Below are 27,707 nucleotides of genomic sequence, written 5' to 3'. Positions count from 1 at the left end.
TGATGATGAACAATGAAAGCTCTTTTGATATTCACACCTTTTGAATTAAAGACTTCCTTTCATTCCTGTCCCCCTATTTTTGTTATGCAACCATCCTTGGTTGAAGGCATTTTGATTTACTGGTTAGCCAAGAATTGTTTTCTCATAGAACTCTTCCCTTCATACATCAACTCCTTTTAAGTTTGTCCCTTGAAAAATGATAAACTGAGCATAAGTTACCTTTAGGTTCACCAATGTAGAAGGACACATCCTTTTTGTCCTCTTGCTCATCAATGTGATCATAAGTGATCTGGGGAACAGACAGGGAATTTTCTCCTGGGCTTATTATAGGTGCAGAGCCATTCCCACAGCCCAGCTTCCCTTTTCTTCTGGATCTTCTGGCCTGTGAGAGTAGGAATGGAATGGTCTCAGAAGATGCTGTCAAACACAGACAAGTGCACATGTGAGCTTCACTGTACAGTGAATTCACTTGAGGTCGAATGTTTTTTATAGAGAGGATGAAACTGAAATTCAGTGAAAGGGCTGAAACTTTTGTTTATGGTTTAAAGTGTCTGACTCTGAATTATGAACCAAAACATGGTAAGAATTTGATACTCAGAAGGCAAATAGGACATTTTGAAAAATCAGGTGATTAGTAAAATTTCTCAAATTGGGTCCAAAACTCAAGGCATAGAAAATTCTAATGACTTCAGCACATATCACCTTGTCAGGAATACCTTTCTAAAGCTTAAATTCAACATAACCATAGACTTTGAACTAGGCCCTGTGCAGTATATTCAACTAAAGAAAACTTCACTTTTCCCAAAAAGGCTAAATTAGGCACATCAGGAGAGGAGAAATCCTTCCTCCTGCCTCCAAACAGTTCTCTTGATTTTAGAAGCCTAAAGACAGCCTAATAAACACATTATAATTGGTCCTTTGAAATGAAAAATGAAGGTTTGGATCAACAGAAAGAGCTGCAGGGTCAAGATATTCACATATGGGACAAGGCTACTTGACCTAATGTTAAGCCAATTCTTACTTTGTTATGGTCTACATTCAGACTTTTGGAATTCCTTCCTCTGTTCAGCTCTGCAGCAGTTAAACAAATGCACATTCAAAATTAAATAGGAGAAAAATGGTAGAAATAAGTATTTGTTGTGGACAGTGGATCCAGTGACATGCATCAAAATACTTCTAAAAGCAAAGATTACAGGCTCTTGTAGCAGGAAAACAAAATAGGAGTCCTCTGGAGAACAAAATGCTACAACATACACAAAATGATCAGTGTGCATTTGAGACCTTAAAACAGGAAGTCACAGACCAAGAAAGAACAAGAGGAGAGGATCCTTTGGTAAGAGGTGAAAGAACCATTACCAGGTTCTTAAATGAGGGCTCACAGGGAGGTTCAGACAAATATTATATTAGAGAAAACACTAGAGAAAACAGAGGGAAAAATACATTTTTCCCATCTTTCCAGCCATGGATTGCTTTCTGTTCAGCAACACACAGAAGAGTCTTACTTCTGCTTTACCCCTTTCCTCCTGTTTTTCCTGCCTGCAGCTATGACAAAACAAGGTCACTCTACCCAAAACACAGACACACCCACAGACCAGGCTGCTTCAGCTTCCTCCATGTGCCAAGGGAACTGTACAGCCCTTCCTCCCTGGGAAACAGGCTCCAGTGGGATGCCACTGCCCCTAGGCAGGCCTTGAGCATCCTTTGGGAGAGGCTGGGGCCCTGAGCTGAACCTGCTGCAGACTCTGTCCTTCTGGCAAGCTTGGCAATGACACCACAGAACTGGGTGTGGGCAATTCCACCTTTGCAGACACACACTGTTCCACTTTCCTGCACTCACAGCCCAGGAATTTGCCCTATTTTCTAAAGAAATAAAAGCAGCATGAAGTTCAGGGAATAGTAACTGCTGTCAGCCCTGTGTTAAGCCTGAAGATAAATTTTTTAACTGGCTTGCTCCTTCTTCTGGTATGAAGTACCTTGAAAAATGAATGCACAATAGGAAATTTGCACCATTATCTTGTGCTTTGATAAAGTAGGAGACTCCAAAGGGATAAAACAATGGAGAGTAGGTACCTGTCTGACCAACAAGGCAAATTCAGTTAGAAGATGCTCTTTCCTCAAGCATATTTGAAGGAAAACAAAACTAACTGGGCTGTGGCAGGGGAAAAATAAACGTATTTCAGGCATCCAAACGGCTCAGGCCCTTCACAAGGTTTTAAATTATAATTAACTTGCCAAAAATGAAAAGCAAGCAGAGAGCCAGCCCTGCCAGGGCTCTCACCTGTTTTCTCAGGCCGGGACTAGATGGCGCTGGAGACTTTTTGGGATTTTGCACGGGAGCTGTCACATAGATCTTCCAGGTGGCTGTGGAGGTGCAGGATTTCTCTGCTGCATAGCAGCGCCACAGGGTCTGAAAAGAAACCCAAAGAACCTCAGGGAAGGAGCAGTCACTGGGATCCTGCACGGTGAATTTGGTAAAAACTCCAATTGACAACAAAGGCCTCAGTCCAGGTAAACACCACTCCTGATAAAGTTCAATCATGGTGGATGCAATGTGCACCAGGACTTGCACATGCATCACACAGAGATATTCAGTGCGCTCCCCCCCATGAGCTGGGATCAAAATCCACCCACAGCAAAAAGAACCCCAAGTAAATCAAACCCAACCCCCCTAAAAGTGAATCCCCCACTGAATGCTGTGTTTTCTTTTTTCTGCCACTGTGCCACAATGAATGTTCATGCACTGTGCTATGTAATTATTTATGTCATCATATGGAATGTTATGCTGGGAGATTTTTCTAAAAACAGGTGTGTTTTTTTTAATGTATTTGTACATTCATCACCTCAAAGAACATGAAAAGGCAGTTATGAATTAAATATTACAATGAAGATTTTTATTATGTTTTTAGTATTTCACTACATGTACTCACTGCATCCAGTTAGTGTCATTATGCCTGTGAATATCAGGTAGAGTGCAGCTTCCAGAAACAGAGAGGCATTTATCTCATTTTCTCTACTTACTGATGTGGACCAAAATGACAAAGTGGCTAAACACAAGCTATAGATCTATAATCAATTTAGGAATGGTGATTCTCAGTATTTGAACTTCCAGGCCGTACTCCCTCTCCAATAAACTCTGAGGTATTTGTAGTATTTTACTGTTGTGGCCTTACCTGAATTAGGGAAGCTGCAGCTGGGATCTGTCTATTGAAATGCTTCTGACGTTGCTTCTGCTGTACTTTCAGGGCAAAACCAGACCCCAGAATACCCTACCAAAATAACAAAATTACTATTCAGACATGAATATAGCTTCACATACCTAAATAAAGTACTTTGCACCTGGAATAAACAGACATTTAATAAGAGACTTTATAAAATGAATTTCCAAATGTCTACACTGTCAGAGCTCTATTTACTCCAACAAACACATCTGAAATTGAGCAGATCAACAGCAGAATTGTGTAACTTGAATAAACAGCACACATTTATTGCTGTGATCCACAGGTTACAGGAGCCAGAGGCATTGATAGAGGTGCATACACCTTGAATGCAGAGATTCAAGTTCCACTTACAGCTGGCAGGGCAAAGAAGGAGATGGCAAACACTGAGAAGCAGGAAGCTATGGTCTTCCCAATCCATGTCTGGGGAACTTTGTCTCCATAGCCAATTGTTGTGACTGTTACCTACATCAGGAAGAAACATCCGTGTCAGTGCTTTTTTTTTCTCCAAAAAGCATGAGAAAAAAAGTATGGAAGGTGAAAATAATAAGTGAAGAATCAGGAGACAGGTGTGAACCAAGTGTATGGATTTGGGGATAAAGAAATCTGTGCTGAGAGGAGGGAAAAGGACAGAATTAACTCATCCCAACTGAATCCTCCCAGCAAGAGGAGGAGCACAACCATTCCAGGATGTGTTATCTCCCAAAGTCAGCCTGCCAGTAGAGCCAGACCTGAACACAGCTGAGGCCTGTGCTCAGCTTTCCTCCTCCCCCACAAACACAGGACCTGGCTGTGGTATTCACATCCTCTGAACAGAGAGAGACACAATTCTCTCTCCCAGGATTTTTCCTGGGGAAGGCAGTGAGGAGCTCAGAGAAGGAGAGAAACCAATTCTTATCTCTACTTGCTGCTCCTGTTGTTGGGCACATGTGGAATGTGTTATGGAGATTGTTTACCAAGAGTGATTTGTTAATTGGACATCAGTGATGGTTGCTTGGACTGGTTGATCAATTAGGTCAAAGCTGTGTCGTGACTGTCTGGAGACAGTCACAGGTTTTTCTCTAGTATCTCTTTAGTATAGTATTAGTGTAATGTAATATAGCTTAATAAAGCACATAATACATATTATATATATATAATACCCACATCATAGGTATTTTTTATATCTATCTACCTATAATACCCACATCATAGGTATTTTTTATATCTATCTACCTATAATACCCACATCATAGGTATTTTTTATATCTATCTATCTATCTACCTATAATACCCACATAGGTATTTTTTTATATCTATAATACCCACATATGTATTTCTTATATATATAATACCCACATATGTATTTTTATATATATAATTATATACATATTATATATAGAATATAGCCTAATAAAGCATTTGCTCAGCCTTCTCAAAACATGGAGTCAGAGCACATTATTCCCTGGCTGGGCCCACTTTGCAACAATACCTGGCCACTAAAAATTGTTTTTAAGCCACAAGGTGCTTAAACTTGGATCTGATATTGCTTATCAGGGCCAGGGAGAAGGAGCTCACAGTCAAGGGAGACAACAGAGCCAGCAGGGCAGCACCTCTCCAGTCCAGGACCTTTCAAGCAAAACAGAAGTAGAAAGTGCAGCCAGGTCCACCCCAGAGTCTGGATTATGATGCAGCAGCACAATGGGGCAGGTCTGACAGCAAGCCACCAGGATTAGGATCAAGTGGCCAGCACATGAGTTCACAGGGAAGAGACAAGAGGAGGACATCATCCCATGGGTGGAAATCAGGATTGAGGGAGCCCATACCTAGACACAGCTGCAATTGAGCTACAGAGAATCTCTCCTGTGCTGAAATATTGAAATATTGCTGAAATGGTGTGTGTGGAGCACCACCAGTCAGGTCATGCTGGTCATGAGGTCACAGTTAGTGCCCTCAGGTCTGGGACCTGCAGGGACTTAGCTCTACAGATTTGCTGCAGAGGTGGCAGGCCAGCCCTGAAACACCCCAGAGGCAGGAGGACCTGAGTGGGACAGAGGTTTGGGGCTATTCCTGAGGAGCCCCAGCAGGATGAAAGAGAATTCATCATGAGCCAGAGGTCAGGAAGGACCTGATGCAGGGGGAAAAGAGGGTCCAGATGGCTGCTGGTCTGTCATGTAACAAGGAGCCCTTGCTGCCCAATGGAAGGGGATAATCAGCTATCCCAAAGCTGAAACCCACAGCAAGCCACAGGAATCACACCTGCCAGGGGCCTCAGCAGGACAGGACTGACAGACCATGGTCCAAAACAAAGACCCTGGCCCATGGGGGTGTGGGCTTTTCAGCATCCTCAGAGCTCTGATGCTGCCATAAAATGGTGTGAGAAACACGGCTTGGATCCCTGAGAAGTGAAAAACTTCTGGTGAGGAACAGAGGAGCTCTGTCATCAATACTAACCACTGGGGAGAGCTGTAAATAGAAAAAATGTACTTTTATTTGGATGTACCAGCCCCAAACCTTGCCCCCCTCCCTTCACTTTGCCTTGAATGGTAGCAGAAATACAGCCAAAACAGACTTAAAAGAATATGTAAATTTACACTGACTATAAAGAGGCTGCCTTTTATGGAAAAATTTGCTGACAAATGCTTAGATGTTATGCAAAAATAGTCTTCTCAGAAGAAACTATCAAGCAATAAAGGCATGGGAAGAATATGTTTCCTCCTACTCTCAGAGCTGGAAGAAAGATTTGCAGGGAAAAAACTAGCAACTACTACCAAACTTAGTTTTTCCAAGTTACAAAAAAGTTACATTTGTGTTTATTCATCGTGAATTCTCCACTTGATGAAGACCACTTTGTAGTAGCTATATCCTTGAATGAATATTGTTCTTTTGAACTGCAAACTGCTCTCAGCAGGAGCTCTGCCTTGCCAGGTGTTTGTCCAGATTTAATGCGGCTGGTTGAATGACTCAGGGGCTGTGTGCTACCAGCAGGACAATGAGTTTGCCAGTCCCCAAAATTAAATAAGACCTCCCCAAAATTCAACTTTGAAGTGCAGTGGAGGAAGTTAAAGCTGCCTTTAACAGCACTTCAGCTCCTCAGTGTACCCAGGTGACCCTTCAAAGTCAGTGGTTTTCCCTTTCTTTTCCCGTCTTTTTTCTTATGAAAGGCTTCTTGGTTTTTTGGGGGTGGTTAGGTTTTTCTGGGGAGGTTTTGGTTGGTTTTTTTTTTTTTCCATTAAGTTCTCCAGAACCCAGAACTTAAAACCAAACTGCAGTAATGCTGAGCTGCCTTAATATTACTGCAGAAGACAGCATGAAAGCTGTAACCACAGGAAAGATGAATTTTCCACCTTCACAGCAGGCACTTGGCTGGCAGACTCCTGTGCAGGTGCCTGAACATGTCTCAGGAAGTTTTTCCCCAGCTACCCTAAGAGGGTTCCTTGTTGGCAATTTAATTAGCACACTGAATACAAGGAAAGGACTATTTATAATGTAATTCCCTGGCTTTCTTAATCACAGCAGAATTTTTTTTTATACTTGTACATCCCAAAGTTATCAGTCATTGGAGAGCTGGGCTCTGGAAAATCACACCTCTTGTAACAGGGATTTATGATGGCACATTCCAGCTGTGCACACAGGCACTGAACACACACATGTATGCCTCAAAAAGGGAAGAACTCTGATTTAGTAGAAGTCAACATTGCTGCTCAGATGTTTAAAGACAGGCAGGTGTCCTCAGGTGTGAGGAGTCAGAACTGCACACCTCAAAACACCACACTAAATATAAAAGGATCCCAACTGCTACCTCTGGCATGGAAATTTACTGCTGGAAATTCTGAGCAGTTGATCCCAAGTACCTGTGCCAGTTAACACCAATTCACTGGAGCAAGCATTTAACTCCAGTCCAGTGGTATAGAATAGCTGAGCTTGCAGCAAGGCAAATAAGCATTACCAGCAGCAAGAGGCAAGCAGGGAGGGCCAGCAGAAGAGAAGCCTCCTATGTGCTCTTCTTTTAAGGAAAAGTATTCAAAAAGGACTGGGCAATTGCTGTGGCATGGGTTGCAATTCTGGCAGAGTGACCATGCTGTTGGAAGTGCTTTTACATGTGCCCTACCTGCTACAACTTCTGAGAGTGGCTTCATGTGAAACACAAGCTTTGATGTGTCTTTGCAGTTTGACCTGTTTGCCTGCCAAATCTAGGAGGAAAAAGCCCTACCTTTAACTGAAGCAGGTGAATGTAGTTAGCAATTAATTCCAACTCTCATTCATTCTTTATTTTCTCTTTCCCCTGTATTTAAACCTTTCAGGTCATTTGTATCAAGTTCAGCAAGCTTGCACTTTTCTACTCAAAGCAAAATGTTCCCCATAATATACTCTGTGGTTTTTGTCAGACACATAAGACTTTCAAATACTTGGTACCAAGATTTTTTTTTTTCCAACAGCTCAGTTTTGAAAGGCAAAAGCAAAAATTAAATTTCACTCCCTAGTAACTCCACATGTGTGTTTCTATGTTCCAGGAGATTTGAAAAGAAAAAGAAATTGATTCACTTTGTCCTTTGTTCCTGTTCCCAGCTGTGAACTGCACCTGCACCGTGACTCACCAAATGCTGAGGAGGCCTAGATGCCTGAAAAGCTTGAACAACAATTTGAACAGTGTTCCTCACATGGCCAGAGAAAGAGGAGCTGATTTTTATCTTGCTGCTACACAAAGCAAGTCAAGTTTTGGAAAATAACAACACCCACTGAACACTTTGCATCTCCCATCCACACACTTTGAAACACAGATCCCAAGTCATCTATCTCAACAAGATACTGTGCATTTTAAGCTTCTCTGATGTCTTCATAACTCCTTTTAAATTCCCAAAGTCCAAAACACTGCTGTAGAAAGACACTCTGACTTTTTTAACCTTGATTTTTTTTTTACTCTTTACTCATATCAATACAATAGCTTATAGTGATTAGAAGTATTTCTAATTTATACCTAAATATTCAATGCAACTAATGAAGCAACTCTAAAAAAAAAAAAAAAAAAAAAAAAAGGAAAGGAAAAGGAAGAGTACACTGGGTCCACACAGAATTTTTATCACATGCAAAAATTACTGTGCATGAACACACATGGATAGAACTGGATGCTAAAAGTGATCCACTGGTGTTTGAGGTGAACTGCTCAAATAATGGAAGAATAAGTGAGAATAAGAGTACTGGTTTGGTCTCAAAGCTGGCACAGGGTATCATTCAATTATACCCTGACTGTTTTTTCTTTTAAAATGCAGCATAATCTCTACTTCTGAGACACTCATTATTTTCCTCCACAGCTATAACCATGAGATTTCATGTTCTTAAAATTTTATCCCATGTCCACTGAGGACTTTAACAAGTGATAACTCCATGGGCTGGTTCATGCTTTCAGTGCTTCCCAGCACCACTTGCCATTGAGTATATTTTTCTTTCTTCTCTTGATTTTTCTGGGTGTGTACTGTTTAGCACAGTCATAGGTGATACTCTGCAGATTAAATGAATACTTGATAACCTAGTGACAGGAATTTAATGTTTAAAATGTTTTTTATAGTGAACCACTTACAGAGTGGTGACTCAGGCTACATGCAATATAGTCTATAATTCTGTGTACTTCATTAAAGTAGAGACTTAGGCAGCATTTAAGTTTGTTGCCATCTTAGTGCAAAAGTTCCATACCTTCTTGGTGATTTCTCACGGGTATTTCCTCACAGCACTGACTCCTTCTTCTTCACAGCACAGCCCAAAAAAACTCCAACTGTCTTTTCTCCCCACCAACCCACTCTTTTGTAGCACTCATCCTCATTGGACACAGCTGTGGCCCATTAAGGGCAGGCCTGTTCCTAATCTTTGGTGATCAGTGCAGCTGCAACTCCTCAGGGGTGAGATTGCCTCCTGCACTATCTCTATTCTCTTATATTCTATCCCCCCATATAAGTTAAAGATAAAAACCAAAAAACAGGAACCTATAACCTGCATCAAGGTCTGAATTATTACTGAGAGAGTGAGTTTTACACAAAATGGTAAAAAAAAATAGGGTCATTAACCCAACTTTCATATATAGAATAGGTTTTTAAATTATGCACCTTTTGAGATAACTAAGTAGAGCTTAAAGGAAATGATACAGGGTTTGAAGGAGATTGTTTACTTTTTTTGAGATGTGTTTGCTTTTTGAGATGTTTTTTACTTTTCATATCTGTAAGCATTCGGTGTCCTCTGCTAAGAACTTGCTAAACTGTTTTCCCAATAAAATTTAATACTCTAAAAATTTAATTGTATTTCTTATATTCTTGCTTGTATCCCTCTGAGGAGGTTGTAAAGCTTCCCTACAGAAATACATTCTGTAAAAAAAGAAATGCCAGGTTTTTCTGAAGAGATCACAAATTGAACAGAAATCCTTGGGCACTGTTTGCACACACATTTTGTTGGTGAGGACTTACCACACCCCACCAAAGGGCATCAGCATAGCTGGAGAAACCTGTCTTTCCATCCTCATCAACTGCATCCTTCTCAGCAAGATAAACAAAGTAGGATGAAAAAATTAATCCCAAGAATCCAATGTACAGCGTGGTTATAAGTTCCTATGAAAAGAGAAAACAAACAAGTATATGAGGTTTTCATCCTATATACATATATATATATGTGTGTGTGTATATAAATACTCTGTCATTGTAAAATGTTGCAAATATCTCTGGGGTTTTTGCATCACAGTAGAAAAACTGATATGTTATACTTCAGGTTTTGACATTTGCCTCCAGGAAAACAGCTAAAACATTGACTTGGATTATATTCATACTAGGCTAAATAGTTCAAAAATCCATCATAAGGGGCTTGATCCTTGAGGCAGCTAAATGTAGAGTGGGACATCTCTCCTAATTATGGAATGGGAATTATTCAATTTAACTGTCTACTCAGAATACTAACTATCTAAACATTTTAAAAGTAGCAAAGCAGCTTTAGAAATGCCCTTTCTGAAGAGCACACAGATAAAGAGCAGCCATGTCTTGTGATTATGGCCATACCTGAGCAGTGAACCTGGGTATCTGATGTTTACACTGCTTAAGACTGGATAGTGATGCTCAACAGTTTCATGTTAAAGTAAAATCTGAAGATAAAATATGCTAGGTAAATGCCATGTTTTCATGAAGAACAAGGCTAGGCCAGACTTTTGTGAGGGCATATCACAGTCCTTGTGAATATACCATTTTCTCTAAAGATTTTTGGGCAGGAAAATTGTGTCAGACCTGCTGTGACTTAGATGCAGGATTCTCACAATCTTCAGGAAAAAAAATAAAGTGCTTGTGCACTTAAACAAGCCAAAATGGGTGGTGTCACAGATGCAAAACCACATAAAGCTTTTAAAAGCAGTGCTAAACAAGATATCACCTGTCCCTCAGGAAAATCCAATCCCATCCAACCTAGTTATATATACCTATATAACTAGGTATTATAACTATAATACCTAGTTATAAGGGAAAACAGCTCATTCTAATTACATAAAGCTTACATGCATCATTCCTTTATTTTCTTTGCACAAATTTGGCCATCTTTATCAGGAAACAATGTTGTGCTACATCTTCAGTGGCATCTTAAGTTCTTGACAGTCATTTCTCTCTCTTTGGGTCTCAGCCAATAAGGGAATTAAAATACTGCTATATCATACATTTAAAATTAAAACCTGACTAGGAAGGATTGCCCCTACTTTTAAAGTATGTCAGGTTTTCACAGGTTTTCTGTAATATTCTACCCATGTTTCTTAAACTGTTAGTAAGGGAAGGTTGCATTTTATCATCAAATTTCCCTCAGATTTTCTTTGTTTTCATTTCCCTGTTAGAACTTTCTGGGCAAAGGTAGCCCTCGTATCAAGTACCAACATTCAGTAGCAGGAAATATAAATATTCTTCCTTCTCCTACAGCACTAATTAAAATCTGGGTTCAGAAAACCTTTAAGTAGTCTTGGCACAAAAAAAAAAAAAGGTTGCTTTTTCTCTAATCATATAATGATAACCTAAATAATGAATTTTGATAGTGTTTCATCTTGCTCATGGCCAAGTCTTTTAATTTAAGCCTTGACTTTTTGCAGGCCTGTTTGCTAAACAAGGCAGCTGAAAAATGAAATAAACCCTGGGGTTTCAGTAGTTTCTCTGCTGGTCACCTTTATTTTCTCACCTTTATCTCCTGATAATGGAGCACTGTGTACTTGTAGATATTACTTCCTTTTTAAAGCTCCTTCTGTTATACACAATTGACTGTAGATGATAATTGGAATAATTCTGGTTTAAGTGCTGGCTTTTTGGGAAGCAGGTGGGAAAATAGCAGAGTCTTATGAAATCCTTTCAAAGTGGCTGAAATATCAACAGAACTACTGAGTTTATTTCACCACTGGCACCTCTCAGCTCCAGTACTATTCATCTGAAGACAGATTCTTTTTAAATGAAGGCCAGATGAAAATGCAACTGCCTTGGACTTACTCTAAATGTCACCAATCCATGTTCCACGTGTATAGAGAGACTCTTTAATTATTAAGAACAATGGCAGCAATATCATGCATACTTCATTTAAGGGAGAGTCAGAAGCTTTTTAAGTAATGCTTCGTGAGACATGATCCCAAAAGAAAGGGTATTCTGCAGGCATCAGGCCTTAAAACTACATATTTATGTGGGTTTTATTAGCTAAGAGCTTAGGAATAAAGAGTGCTGCCTAAAGCAAATGGCTCTTTGCAGCAGGGACTTTCAGATTCACACACACAGGAAACAGTAAGAACAAGAAACACACAAAGGTAGATTTGAATACTGAGAGAGTTGAGTCTGCACATTTTTTAAACTCAGCTGTATCTCCATTTGCAGTTAAAATAATGATCACACAATACAAAGTTCAACACTTGGAAAAAATATGAGAATCCCTCCTGTCCTGAGAGCAGTGGAAGACCTCACAAAGCAAGGTGAGGAAGGAGTAAAACCAACCTAGAGGCTCACAAGCTGGAGGTTGAGTGGCTAACTTGGCTTTTCAGCAAGCTGCAGGGTTTCTCCATGGCTTTCCACCACCACACGTGATATTGACCCAAATTTTGTTGCCTTTGGCAAGAAATGCTGGTATATAAGCTCAACCTGCTGAAAATAGAAGAGCATCCTAGCCAAACCAGGCCTGAGTGAGCTAATTGAGCTATATGTAAAATTCCAAAACACATGGAAATGGTTGGTGACAACTTTACTAAGCTCTTCAGGGCCCAGGGAGGTACAAGTGCTTGCTATTTTCACAGGGCACCGAGATGTGAATTCATTTTCTCACATTGCCTAAGGGTTTAGGGGCCCATGTTTTTGAAAGAGTATCAAATGCAAAAAAAAACAAAAATAGATGAGGACTTTGTACTCTGCCTGTGAAGAAAAAGCAGCTGAGGTGTTTTTGTTTTGGTTTTGTTTTTTTTTTTTTTATTTTTAAACAAAAATTTCTTTCAGAGGCTGGACAGGAATAAAGGTTCCATTTTTCCTTCCGTTTGGTACCGTGTTAGGGTTTCAGCTACACTTGTCCAATGTCAATACAGAACTGTGTGCTTGGTATTTTTTTTTTTCTTAATGTGTTAGTGGGTGATCTGCTTGGATAAGTCCTACAGATCTGTGGAGTTTTATTTATCACCATAATCACTTCTTTGGATAAGCAGAACTTCAGGTGCGTTTACTCATAAATTTATTTTCCAAGAATTTTTTTTTTCCCCTTTTAAACCATTGAACTTTCTTATGCTTGTGACACATAAGATTTAAGTGTTGTATTTTGGAGAGAGTACTTCCTGATTCTTGACTAAAACTCTGAACACCCACAGGAAAAAAATGTTCCCAAACATTTTTTTGGATATCAAGTTATTTGGATATCAGCTCTGCCCTAGCAAGATACCCAGGCAATGCAAGCATAATAAATAGAGACCACACAGACTTGGAGCATTAAAAATCATCCTGTTGTACAGTATAAAAGGAGGCTTTATCCCACAGCACTTTGGTGTGCATCACTTCTGCACAGCCATCGTGACATAAAAGTTCCTACTGTACTGGGGGAAAAAAAATAAAAGAAAGAAAATTTACTTTTAGTATTAAATTATTGGCTTGGATTAAGTGCAACGCATTCTCTGTCCCAGAAAAACAGTTTTCCAAATAAAAAATTTAAAAAAGTCTGCATGGAAATTTGTAACTGTTTGTCAGTATGTGGAGAACAAATCTACACTCATAAAAACAAGTTAACCACCCTAACAAGTGGGATGTGGAGATTAATAGCAGAGCGTTAGCCCTCCACAGAGTGGCATGAGATGCAAGACTTCAGGGCTAATTATATAATTTTCCACTATATTAATAAAGCTAATCATCAAGAGATTCCATGAAGACTCAAAAAGAAGCCTTCAATTAGAAATATTTTTAAATCTGCAGAAAAACTTTTAAACTCCTCCTGCTTAATGAGCTTTCACACAGAAAAATTGTTTCAAAGCTGTAGCAGACATGCACCTATTAACAGCCAGGTTTGCCTCTGTGACCACAACGTTGAAAAAGTAACTCTTCTTACACAGCATCATAACATAGTTCATTTTTTTAAATTTACAGAATGAATTAGAAAACTTTGTGTTCAAGGTAAACACAACAGAAATATTTAAATAATTGACTTCTTCTAGAATTGACTTCTTCTAGCAAGGCTTTCCTATTAGTGTTTGGTTTTCCCCCGGAAAACCAAGCTAGGAATACATCTTCTGCAGAGAAAGTGGAGAGTACTTGCAATATGAAAGGCAGCCCACAAAACTGCATTTAAGAAATTATATTGAGGAATAACATCAAAGAGTACAATAGTTAATTAATAAACCCAAACACTGGTGTTTATACCCTGTTAGCCGCTGCCCTGAACAGCAAAAATAGTTTCCCATTTTAAAAGGAGGAAGAAACATATGATGGACTTTCAAAGTATTTTTTCTCTTCCAATGTAAAATTTCATTTAAACCAGTTGTCCTGGGTTGTAAGATATGTGTGTATTCTATTTGGCATCTGTTAGAGGTGGGGAAGTTATCTTCTGTTAATTGGGCAGTTTTCTTTATCTCTTCAGGAACCAATCCTCCCTCTAGGAAATATCTTCTGTTCTGGGCTATTGAGTGTCACTGCCTGACTGATAAAATTACATCATCCTGGTGTGGGATGCTCCACCCAGGGGGAGGAGCCAAACATTCTTACCTGGATATAGTCTGACATTTGGAACATGACAGGAGCCTTTTTCCCACTGGTTCCAAGAGGAGCAGAAGACCAGGCCCATCTACACTACCACAGGACCTTCGGAGGAAAACTCCACCCTTCTACAGGATCCCTGCTCCAACAGAACCACAGCTGGCACTCCAGGAGGGCTGCAGCCACCATTGAATGGGACTGCTACCAACACCCTGACCAACAGGGTGTCAGGTTGTAAGGTTGTATTCTGACTCAGTGTTTTTTTTTTTTGTTGTTTGCACTATTGCATCTGTATTTTAATTTTCCTAATAAAGAACTGTTATTCCCATTCCCATATCTTTGCCTGAGAGCCCCTTAATTTCAAAATTACAATAATTCAGAAGGGATGGGGTTTACATTTTCCATTTCAAGAGAGGCTCCCGCCTTCCTTAGTGGACACCAGACCATTATTTGAAGCCCACAGAGAGAATTCACTGAAGCCAATGAATTTTAGGGGATGTTTTAAAGGCTGGGTACCTGTCGATGGATGAAGACCACTGACCCCAGGAGTCTCCAGGTGCCTCCCTGGCGGTCAACGTGGAGCATCCGAAGGATCTGGAGAAAGCGAATCCCCCTGTAAGGAAAGTGAAGCTTTAAAATAAATGCAATAAGCACATAAAAATGCTTGAGGACAATACTGCCTTATCCACCCACAACTGGTTATGTCCACTAACACACTGCTGTGTTCAAGAACTGTGATAGCACTGCCCCTCCCTGGGGTGGCATCTCAGGCTTGAGGCATCTCTGTGTTTAGATCACATTTCATTATAGTCAAATTTCTTCAGAAATATTGACTACGAAAACAATTATTTAATGGGAAAACAAACCAAGTTAGAGAAAACCTGATATAATTTCTATAATTCCAAACTTTAAATACCTCCTTTCCAAGGAAAACTTCAAGCTTTGCTAACATAAATGTAAGCAAACCTTTTTCTCTATTTGCCAAAAGCAGAATATGAATCAAACATGGCATTACTGAAATCCTTGTCATGTGAGTTACTGAAATATTTTTGATATCAATGGAAATAGATAGTGTCCTATGTGTTTTAGGAGAATAACTAAATCAATCATAAGCTCCAAATATTTTCAACTAAATACAAGTAATTATCAATATGGTTCTTCAGCACAATTTTATTCCATGGAAATATTTCATTTAGTTGCTCTTTTGACAATGAATTTTGTTTGCCTACAGTCATCTTACTGTCTTATCACTGAAACAAACCAGTGTAAAGCAGGAAAGGATGAACACTGAATTCATGTACCTGAAAATTTTTCACTGAAAGTATTTTTGGCTCTTTTTAGCAATCTTCAAGATTTTTTTTTGTGGATGTAGGTTTTTATTTTTAATTCCTACTTGCCTGACCCTGCTGGCTTTTCAGTGGAGCAATGATAACACTGCAGGGATGTGAGTTAAGGTTCAGAGAGCATTCTGAGGCGTAGGACAGTGACTCTGGACTCAGCACTGGGAAAGGCTTCACTGAGTCCTTCCTATGCTTCTAGTTAAATTTTAAAACCCCAACCCTTGGAATTTCCTCATGCACCTTCCTCTTTTCCTATAGGAGCTGATATTCCTGCTGCCTGGGCGGAGTCTTTACCATCAGGTAAGGATGAATGTTCTACGGTAAGAATTACCTTAAAAACATTCTGTACACATAGTTCTCCCCAGTGTTTGCATACACATCTGGACAGTTTAGACAGTACTGGACATTCCCACTTCCCAGTTATTCCACTGCACTGGGAAGCAGAGGTTTGTGACAAAATATGCAGCACATCTTGGAAGTCAGGTTAGGAGTAGGAAGTACACCTACTGCTTATCATTCTTCTGTTTACTCACTTCACCTCCCAAAACAAGCCTGCAGTACTTGATGCAAGCTGAACAAACACTGTGTACATCAAATGTTTCTGCTCCATGCACAGTGTGAGTTACTCATGCCAAACAAATCCACCAAAGCATAATTACTCTTTAAACAAAGTAATTACTCATACCCAAAAAGCACCCAGTTAAGCACTGTCTGGATTACTTCTTAAATAAACCCATGATCTGTAATTCTCTGTAACTGTCTCAGAGAGACAGTTGTTTGATGTTTTAAATAGGACACAATGTTTCATTTTTTCCACTTGGCTTCAGCATTCCCACCATTTTTCATTTGCCTTGTTCCTGCACTCGTTTCCCAACCAGTCACAAGCACAACAGCACCCAGTCCCCCAGTGCTTCAATGGAGTAACTTTCCCTGTGTTAGGAAAATCAGACATGCAGTTAAATTGGGAATTAGGCAAATCAGATACACACCTAACAACCTCTGTGGTAGTGAAGAGCTGCAGTGACAGCAGAACCTACCTTATTGCAGAGGTGGCAAACACCTGCCCATTAGATCCTATGCTCAGAACAATAATTGAGGCTACTACCACAATCAGGTCTGTTAAACAAACAAACAAACAAAAGAAGAAAGAATGCATTATTTTGGTTTTTTGGTTTGGTTTTTTCTTTGTTGTTGTTTTTTTCTTTGTTTTTTTGTTTTTTTTGGTTTTTTTTGTCTCAGCATTAAAAAAAACCCACAACAAATACAGACTAAGAAAAGCACTTCAAAAAAAGAAATTGTTAGCTGAAATTTGGTGGGCATGTTAAGTCTATGTGATAGTTTCACATCAAAACCCCAGTGGCTACAGTTTCTTCCAGGATAATTCAGCAACAGACCTTTCAAAGAACCCGATGGATTAGGCTGCTTGCCACAAAAAATGCAAAGGCATTTGTGCACCCTAGAAATGAACCCATATTTTGGCTCAAGGCTTCTGATCCAAGAGGAAATGCAAGGGTTTTCACCACACAATAATGAAATCCATGAAGTGAAATATCATGCATACATACACACATACACTTGGTTTGAAAGCTGTATCAAAGCTGTGAAGCCAAGCTTTCAAACCTAATGGAACTGTCAGAAGAAAGGCTGGCTAAAACAAATCAAAATTGTTAGTTTACTTTGTGATACTGTCTTTATTTGTATGAAAAAATAATTGTTTCCAGAGTTCTTTTTTTGTTTTGTTTTGTTTCCACAACTCTGCAGTTTACACAGTTCCAGCTTTATACAAAGCAAATGATGGACTGAGTTTACAATTGAGACAACATCCCTTATTTTCCCTCATCCCAGTTCAGTGAGCATGTCCATTTCTTTTAATTACTGAACCTTGCTGTAACATTATTCTGAGAAGATTTTTTTTTTAATTTCCTTACAGGCATTTCTGTGGTGAACCTCTTTAGAGCATCTAAATGCTCTCCTTTCAAATTCTAACCAAAAACTAAAGGATAGTATTATAAACAGGTAGCAAATGGAGGCAGAACAAGGAAAAATGTTGGTAAACCTTCCTTTGCCACTTTGTAACAGGCAGCACTTTATTCTTCAGAGCACTTAGCATTATAGAGCACTTCAAAACTCCAGCCCTGCTGACTTCACTTGCAGCTGTGAGGGCTCAGAACCTCTGCAACCCAACTCAAAGTCTTCCTTTGGACATCCAGAAAATGAGGCCCACTTGTGAGAACTGATTTTAACCAACTTTCCATGGGATGCCTGGGCAAGAGGCAGGATGGGATCCAACCTGAGCAGCAATGACAGTTTCCTTCAGCAAGGTTAACTTTTTTTTTCCCTCTCCTTTTAAACATTCTCCTGCCTCATTTAAAACCATGTAATTGCTGCAACAAGTACTGCAGAAGTTCCATAACCAACAGCATCCTTCACTCTCTGAGTGGAATTAATTTCCAGTCTGATTTTTGCTGTAAAACCCAGATTCCTCCTCAAGGGAAAGCACACAGTCAGTTTAAATACTGTACTACACTAATTGTGCATGTATGAAAGTGAAAATGAAAATGAAAATGAAAATTAATAAAGAGAGGGATGAGGCTACAGAAAGAGCTTCCATTTGGGATTAATCTTAGCTTTTCAATGCCTGACTGCAAACTCTTTTATGCTGTTCCTTTATCATGTATGTGTGTGAACGCATATTTGTAAACACTGGAATTTAGGGTGGGTCTTCTTCCCATCACATCATAACACAGATCTTTGCCCTTTAGCAAATGATGCATCATGTCTTTACTACATTGTCAGACATACACATCTCCATCTGAAGACAGAGATGGAGTGAAAGGTGAAAAAGATTGATGTTTAGAAAAGGAGTTCAACCAAGTAGTGAGAGTAAAAGAGATTTTTTCATTTGCACTTTCTTCTTTTCTGAAAGTGTTCTTCCTGCTAGAGATATTTCTTTTTATTTCTTTTTCTGCAAACATGTTCTTCTATTTCTGCTTCTCCTCTGTTTCTAGTTTTCATTCCAGTTTCCAGTGCTTAGATTTCCCTTATTAATCCTAATTTACTGGTCCAAACAGCCTTATTTTACAGCCTAGACCTTCAGCATATCCTGCCCTTTCTCTGACACTTTTCAATACCACATATTTCCAGCCCCTGCTGATTTCCCTTCAAGCTCCTGGTTGCTTGTCAATCTCTTTAAATGTTCCTCTCCCAGACCTTTGCATCATAATCCACCTCCCATCTTTTTACTGAGCCTGTGTGTCCCAGAACATTCCTTCTGCCTCAGCCTGGGATTTTCCATGTTGAACTTGCTAAGAACTAATCCAAATTTTAGCAGGAACAGAATCCCATAAAAGAAATCTCCCTGCTGTCAAATAAATTTTAGTGGATTTTTTTTTTCTAAATTTAAAATAAAGACTTTCATATTAATGAAGAAATAAAACAAATGTTTTACATTCTGTTCTAATCCTTGAATTTTTTTTCCAGTGTTTGTATTTTATTCATTGATTTGAAAGTAATAGGCTGAGTCAGTAGGATTCTATCATTCCCAGCAAAGGTATTTCCCAAGTTTATCTTGTTCTGTCAGTGCAGACATTATTCCAGCTGCATTTGATGTGGAAAAGCAAATCTTGATTTCCAATCTATTATATCCTTAGGGGAATTTCAAAGGTTAAATGAAGCACTGACACTGAGTGCACAACCAGCTATAGCCATCCTTAGCTTTTCTTAACAAAACCCACCATGTCTTCCCCAGGGGCTCCAATGCAAACATGAATATTTGCTGTGGTAGTACCAAAATACCAGCAGAGAGAACCCCTTGAAATCACAGTTCAGTGAAACTATCACTTTCTCTAATATACCAACCTAAGAAACACTTATTAATTGAGAGGAAAATCAAGAACACATTAGGAGTAAAAACAATTCCTTACGGGCCTCATGGTTACATCACAAAAACAGACCAGCTCCAGAAGAAGATGAAGAATTTGTTTGTACCCAAGGAAGGATTTTGTGTTCAAAATCTTGCCAGTTTCCTGCAATTACCCAAGGTTTAGTCATTTTTTTTTCACTTTATAGTCCTGCCTTTCTAAGGTTGATGTCTGCCTTAGATATATTTTAAGTGTTCTAGCAACCCAAAAGAAGAGAAATCACAAAGCAGATAAATGCTTGAGGGGTAGACGTAGCTCAGAACTGCAACAAGGCCCCTGCAGAAATGGACATTTTTATTTACAACAAGCAGGAGGGTTGCAAAAGAGTTTAAAACTTACCAATGATGGATATTGGCTTCCTGGCAAACCGGATCCTCCCCTGGAAGCCAACATACTTACTCCTGCAGCCTGCAGACCACAGCCGGACCAGGTACTCAGCACCAAAAAAAACCACCAGAACTATTTCCTAACACAGTGAAAAGGGGGAAGAGATCAGAGTTGAGTTTTTTCATTATAAGTACAGCTTGCACATCTAATTTATTCACAGGACTAATACAAATGAGCTTGTTGAGATAGATGATGCAATAAAAACAATTTAGCCTGATCTGTTGACTTTTTGCATGCATATGCCAGGCAGTAAATAAAAGGGAGAGATAATCAGTTCCTGAATGTGATTTGCATGAATAAACAGATGGTTTAAGCTCCATTCCATCAGTATATCATAAGGAAAACCACAACATTATTCTTCTTTTGTTTTGACACTTCCTTCCCCACCTGGGTTGCCCTCCTCTGGACGCGGTCTCATGTTCTGATGTCCTTCTTCTATTGAGACACCAAAACTGCCCCCAGGACTCCAGGTGGGGCTGCACCAGCGCAGAGCAGGGTGGGGCAATCTCCTCCCTCCATCCCTGTGCACCCCAGGACACAGGTGACCCCTCTGGCTGCCAGGGCACACTGGTGACCGACATTGAACTTGCATCAAAACCCCCAGATCTCTCTGTGCAGGGCTGCTCTCCAGCCTCTTGTCCCACAGCTTGTATGTATAACCAGACAGGCTCATCTCAGGGGGACAGTAAAGCTCTTGCTTTTGTGCATTTCCATACAGTTGGTGATTGCCCAGCTCTCTGGTCTATCCAGGTCTCTCTGTGAGGCCTCTGTACCCTGGAGGAACTCACAGCTCTTCCCCAGTCCAGTACAGCTGTCAAACTAACTTAATGTGCATTTGATTTCTGAGTCTTGACCACTTAAAAAACATACTGGAGAGCACTGGCTGCAAAGTTGAGCCCTGGGGTCCCCCCCAGTGACTGAGTGCCAGGCTGCTGTGACCCTGCTTGCTGCAACTCTTTGAGCCAACTGCTCATCCAGGGTACCATGGTCTTGTTGAGCTGTGTGCCTGAGCATTTATCCACAAGCATTCAGTGACAGGATCAAAAGTTTTGCTGAAATAAAAAAAAAACAAACCACATTTTCTGACTTTCCTTAGTCAACTATGGATAAATTTGAGTAGTTTAAGCAGGACTTTCCCCCATGAACTTGTGCTGGCTGTACATGGTTGTACATGTACAATGACTGTGTTGTCTCTTGAGTGTTTTTCAATAACTCCCAAAACAACTTTCTCCATAATTTTACCAGGCACTGCAATGAGATTGACAGGTCTGAAATCACCAGGCACTTTCTTCCTTCCATCGTTGTTGAAGGCAGAAGTGAAGAGGACATTAAATGTCTGCTTTGTCTATGTGGCTATTTTGGGGTGACCAATCTGGTGAAGCCATGGCCCAATGCTATTTCTGATTCCCCTTTTGCTATGAACATATTTGTAAAAGCCCCTTTTAATGTCTTTGCCAGTGCTGGCCTGCTTGGACTCCAACTGAGCTTTGGCTGCACTAATTTTCTCCCTACCTTGGGGACAGAATATCTTCCCATGTCACCCAGCCCCCTAAAAGATCCCCGCTCAGCCAAGATGGTCTTCTGGCCAGCTTTGCTTGGCTTCCAACCCTTTGGAATTGCCTGTTCCTGTGCTCTTAGGAGATGGCCTTGAGAAGGTGACCAGCACTCAGAGTCCCCAGTAACTCCAAGAGCAGGTTCCCAAGAGACTTTACTAACCAGCCTCTACTGCTCTCCATACATCCAGGATCCAAATTTTGCTGACAGCATCTCTTCTATCACCAGCTTTTGAAACTGGGCTCCTTCAAGGTCACCATGACCAAGACACAACCACCAGCCATCACTTTGCCCACAAGTCCCTCATAAACAACAAATCTAGGAGGACACCCTTCCTAGTTGACCACCTGGGCCAGGAAGTTCTCTTCAACATGCTCAGAAATCTCCTGGACCTGTTTGAGTCCTCTGTGTGATATTCCCAGTTGATTTCTGGGAAGATAAAATCACCCATAAGGATTGGTGACAGAGGTGAGCTGTATATCCAACATGTAAATAAATTAATTATCAATATTTTAATACTGCTCTCCCCTCTCAGCACTGCATTGTGAAGCACTCGTGCATGACCAAGGATGGGTGTACTTTGAAATACTTCTAAAGAAAGCAGATTAGTGAAGATCAAAACGTGGGCAGATTCACTGAGGTCTTTGTTCCCCCCTTCCTTGTTTTCCTCTCTGTTGCAGCGTGGTAGCACAACCCAAGCACAGCTTCTAGGATTTGTTCCAACCCAAACTGTACCCAGTAATTCAGAGTCACCAAACACCTACTGCATGAGTTACAGCTTTGGAAAATGTTTGCATTTTAACTTTAACGTGCTCTCAATCTGCACCTGGGGGATTCTAAAGCACCCAAAAAGCAAAACACACTTAAATCACAACTTTCACTGAATGACAATACCAACGTGATTTTAAAACTGACATTCTATGGCTCAAGAGAGGCCAAAATATTTCAAAGCTGAAAAAAAATATAAGAAAAAACTCTACACTAATACACAAAAATTCATGTTAATTTTGATTTTTAACAAAGTTAGGTTAACATTTCTGTGTTCACTTCTACCTCCTTGTTTTGCCTGGAATGAGAACTAAGAAAATATGCACAGTCTTCTCTTTTTTGCATGGCACTTTGAGCCTGAATAAGCCAAGGGTTAGTACAAAACTAAGAAAGCTTACAGCCATTTTTGAGGGAGAAGCACAAGAAAATACACAGCAAATTAACTACCCAAGTTTCATTTTTTAGTGTGTGTATTATCAAGAGCATCGACAAGTAATTTTAGGTTTGCATCCTGTCTACAGTCTAAATAGAAATATTTATTCAAGTATAATAGTCAAATCAAATTGTAAGAACAATGTGCAAAGGAAAAGAATTGCATTTCTGGAATCTTGCAAGATACTCTCTCACTTATTAAATTATCTACATTTTTAGAAGGTTGTTTGTATCATCACTCTAGCATTTTGTTTTTCTCCTTAGGAATCTCTAAGTTCCACTAAAGGAAGCAGAGCACTGTTTATGACAGGGCAAGAATAATTTTCATGGACCTGTATGTTACAATTCCTTTTGGTGAAAAGCTGCATAGAAAGGATCAATCAGAGAAGTGCCAAGGAAGCAAAAACTTCTTAGAATTGCCCTGATTATCTTCTGAGGACACTTTTAAAAGCTAAATTAAAACTACATCTGGCCTGAGGGTATTTTATTATCAGAACCCATCTTGGTTATATCCAGAAAACCTTGATGAAGTCAACAAGGGTGCACAGTCCATGGAAAGGAAAAATAAATTGTTGACAGGAAGGATGAAAAGGAGGAAGTTACATCTTCAACAAATTTGACATTAATTACTAATCACAGTTCATTTTGTCCTGGACAGGTGTCCACATTACCAAACCACAGTCATTAACACATTTGTTGGCAGCCTCAGACAGGCCAAAGACCAAAAAAGCATGGAAACTGGACAAACATCACAGCTCTGCAGGTGGTCCCTCAAAAAACAAGGAAGATTGTGACATTTACACTCTTGTTGTGTGGACTCCTAATGCAAGATAGGAGCAATCCATTTCCAGAGCTGCCGAGGCTGATCAATCTTCACCTCACTAAATTCACCTTCAAAAGAATGCCCTAACCTCCCTCCTTTTCCTCTTCTACACATAAACACTTTTCAGAGCCTTAAATTTATTGCCTCACATTTACCTTCTGGTAAAAGGAAAAAAAACAAACCCAGCGATTTTCTGTAAAGTCAGAAAAAAGTATTAATTCTCACTATAATGGTAACAAATGATGGTGAGAACTTGTGGACAAAATATGAACCAGAACAAAATCAGCAGAAACAATCTGCAAATGAAATTTACATCCGTGTGTCAGTTTGAGATCGTTCTCCAGCCTTCTGCAATTTTCCAGAACCCTTGCTTTCAAAATGGGATTACACTCGCAAGTAATCCACAAACCCTTTTGATTTTGGCTCTCAGTAGTGTTTTTCCCCTTCTCCTGGAAGTGGTCAAGGAAGAAATGCATGATGAAGGATTCTGAGCAGATTTAATAGACCTGGAAAGCAGCTTGGCATCAACAGAAAGCCAGGGATGAACTCCTCTAATGAAACCGAAACCAAAAATAATGAGTAGGAACAAACCATTATTCATAAAAATGAGACCCATATCAGAGTTGATTCTTCACACTCACATGTCACAGTCTCTTCCTGTTTTGATTGTGGCAACTCAAATTGCCACAGGAATACCAACAAATGAATTTAATTACAGATTTTAAACTAGGTCTGTGCTATCTAACACCTCTGCTAAAGTCATAGCAGCATTCCATTACTCCGTGCTACTCCCTCTTGTCTGGGGGAAAGACTTAATGCACATAAGGAATATAATAGTCCTTGCCCTTAAATTAATTTCATCTTTGAAATTTTTTTTTACTTTTCTGAAGTCTATCCACTGCATAAATCTTCCGTCCCTCCACCAAACTGATAAAAAAATAATACATGGTTGTGTTTATGCTATTTTTAGTATAATTTCATTCTATTAATTTAATGAAAAATATGCAAAAATAAGCTTAAAGGGAAATATTTATACAAATAACTTCCCCCCGTATCTAATTCAATCAATCAAATAAAAAACCCTTGTGGAAAAGCCATCAACTTTTTATCCAAGAATGTCATTGATGACCAAATTAAAAAATGCCTGCATTAACACAGAAACCCAACACTTTTACACAGGCATGTGTGTGTGTGTGTGTGTGTAAATTAAATATATAGCCTGGAATTTATAATTTATCCCAGTTTGGTTATGGATAACTGCACTGGGGAAGCAGGAGAGGGAAGTTCGCTGGAGTGATTAAAGTGCACACATGAAAAAGAAGGGTATTTTCTCAGCTGCAGCTGTGTTTTAGGTGGAGAGCACACACAAGGCTCTCTTCACTTTTTTTATTGGAATATTTAGGTGCTGGGGTAAAAGGAGGAAGTGGGATGGCTAAATGAATAGTGTGTTCTCACGGAGATTCAATCAAGGAATGGCAGCTCCAGACAATGAAGCCTCAGAAAGAGGCATAAAGGTTTAATAGTCCAAATGTTTGCACACGTGTACTTATGTCCCAAATTTAATCTGATAACCTGTCTTCAAGGTTTGCCAGTCCTTACAGTTGAAAATGTCCATTTAGTGACCTGTTCAGTTTAACAGCTACTCAAATGCCATGAAAACCTACTGATACTGAGAATGTTTCTTTTCTACCATCATGCTGGCTCTTGCAAAGATGAGAGATGTCCTGTGTGAAAATAGAATACCCAATATACAGAAGAAAAAACGCCAAATGCTGCTAAGTGTCCTATAGTACCATTAACTTACTCACACTTCCAACTTTTAGGTGAAACCAATGCACTCAAAGGCTGTTGTTTGGATACAAGTGGATTTAACTTTTCATTAAAAATACACTTCCATGCACACCTGACAAATATGCTGAATTTGCTGACTTCCTACCAGGACTATGCTTGTTTTTCATTTTATTGCTGTTTGCTGTTTCCTGCATGGAATGAAGCTGTACACTCCTGAGGGAAGCACAGGGTGCTCCCCCTGTGACAGCCACATTCAAGTGAGATGGGTGAGTTACAGAGGAAGAGTTATTTTTTTCATTCTAATTAAGCAGGTAACAATTTTTCTCCAAAGAAAATCAGCTATTTTTGACAAGAACTCTTTACTCAATTGCTTCATTCTGAAAGATACCACTAAGGTACATAATCAAATAGAGAATTATTAAGATTCAGTAAGTTAGTGCCCAAAATTCTAATTTCTCTGTAGATCCACAGAAACCTTCCAGCTCCCCCCAGCACATCCCTGAAGGGACCACCTCTGGTAGGTGGTGAAGGGTTTAGCTTTGCTCCTGGAGTGGAATCAATCCAATGTGAATATGCACTTCAGAATTTTAAATCATTACTTCCATGCTTTTTAATCTTTTGATTTGGGAGGGTGTCAGTATTCTCAGGAGGGGAACTGAAAAAATCCTGCATGTGTCTCTCCACCTTCCCCTCACTCCCAAGAAATGTTTCTCAAGTCACTTGGCCACATCCTAAAACCCCTTTGCACGGAGAACTCCACTGAGCTCCAGTGAGTCAAACTTGACTAAGGGAATTACGAGTTGGCTCTTTGTTAATTGGCTTTGTTAATCAGCCTTACTTACTGCAGATGGATTTCTATTTCAGACATTTGAAAAGCACAGAGCAATCATTGAGTGTGTTCTGTGGTGCATTAGGCACAAGGTAATATAACCCACAGGAATAACTGAATTATAATTCACACTGAGAAGCTTGAGAGCTGCATTTGATTCCAGAAAAACAATGGCAACTCAGCAAGATCACTCAGCAGACAACTTGAGCTTATACAATGTGTTGAAAGACTTGTGGACCCAGGTTTTTTTTTCTAATATGTTTTATGTATGAAAAATATTCCATCTCTATTTTAATAATGCTTTGTACTGTTATAATATAATATTCCCAATCTATTTTTTCATCTTCCAACAAGAAGCTCAGAAAGAAACAGGGATTTTCTTCCTTGCTTTCTCTCTCAGAAGTTTACAGGAGTAAAAGAATACAGGAAATGCTTATGAGCCATAAGTTCCTTTTTATTCATATGTATTCTGCACTCACAGGGTCTGGCTCTACCACAGTACACAGAAATTAATGTATTTTCTCCTGAGGCAGTCTGGCTGTCAGTGCCTTTATGGGACTGCACACCTCATGAACACCTGCTGTCACCCAGGGAATGTACACTGCACAAATACCACAAAATGCCATGAATTATTATGGGATACCCTGTAAGAAGTCCATTATCAGATGTAAGAAACAGTGTGGTGAGGAGGAAGAGCACCTGTGAACTACATGTATTGCACTATCCAATGATCACCTTATCAAACAGGCCTGGGGAAGGCCCTAAGTGTTCAAGCAATATGGCAAAGACCACATTTAGAATTATAAACTGGCACAGAGGCAGGAAATAGGTTAAAATTCTACCTTTTTTACTTTCTAATGCTGACTGCTTTGATGGGATGGATAAAACAACCTCAAACCTATTAGAATACATTCACATAAATCACGGAGACTACTCAATTAAGCTTTTTGCAGGCTTGTTTCTCCTCTGCTACAGGCTGGAGCTGACCCAACAGCTACACAGCTTAGATGGGAGATGGGGCAAAACCAGAGACAAACAAAAAGCAACAGAAGAGCTCCTCCACTGCAGACAGGAAGTCCTCAGTGGAGGAAGAGAAAGAGAAAAGAGAAAAAGCCACCCTGATGTCCAGTTCAGAACCAGAGCAGTTTAACAGTGACATGCCCTAGGTGGCTTAAGTAAGTTAATTATCATTTGGCACTCTGAAGTTTGAGTACTTTGGGCAGCCTTGCTTATATTTAGAGCAGGAGGATGTGTGTGTTCATGGCACGTGATGCAGAAAAAAATCATATAAACCCAAACCTGAGCAGTGACTTTGGCACAGCCACGAAACAACAAGGACCCATCTGCAGCCAAAAATCTTCCACAAGATCCTCCTCCTAAACACAGCCACAAGGTGAGTCTCTGGCCTGAAAAAACTTGGGCACCAGCTGGTGTGAGAACCTCTGATTTCACATCTCAGCCTTTGCTC

The 27,707-nt window shown here is 39.8% G+C and overlaps 1 protein-coding gene across 1 annotated transcript in view; it reads right to left on the bottom strand.

The window, feature by feature from the left end:
* The window catches only part of LOC118698106 (potassium voltage-gated channel subfamily KQT member 1-like), a 411,246-nt gene that overhangs the window by 364,023 nt on the left and 19,516 nt on the right, over positions 1–27,707 (bottom strand). Inside the window, exons 3-10 of the mRNA XM_054514922.1 lie at positions 19,995–20,121; positions 16,773–16,851; positions 14,912–15,008; positions 9,647–9,787; positions 3,570–3,680; positions 3,171–3,266; positions 2,279–2,407; positions 220–382 (exon numbers count right to left, since the gene is read on the bottom strand). Of these exons, the coding sequence (XP_054370897.1) occupies positions 220–382; positions 2,279–2,407; positions 3,171–3,266; positions 3,570–3,680; positions 9,647–9,787; positions 14,912–15,008; positions 16,773–16,851; positions 19,995–20,121 (943 nt within the window). The remainder of the gene's footprint in view (positions 1–219; positions 383–2,278; positions 2,408–3,170; positions 3,267–3,569; positions 3,681–9,646; positions 9,788–14,911; positions 15,009–16,772; positions 16,852–19,994; positions 20,122–27,707) is intronic.

Source organism: Molothrus ater, chromosome 5 (genome assembly GCF_012460135.2).
Source record: "Molothrus ater isolate BHLD 08-10-18 breed brown headed cowbird chromosome 5, BPBGC_Mater_1.1, whole genome shotgun sequence".
In the NCBI taxonomy this organism is placed as follows: Eukaryota; Metazoa; Chordata; class Aves; order Passeriformes; family Icteridae; genus Molothrus; species Molothrus ater.
The sequence above is the reverse complement of the archived record's forward strand: the minus strand, read 5'-3'. Positions and strand labels throughout refer to the sequence as shown.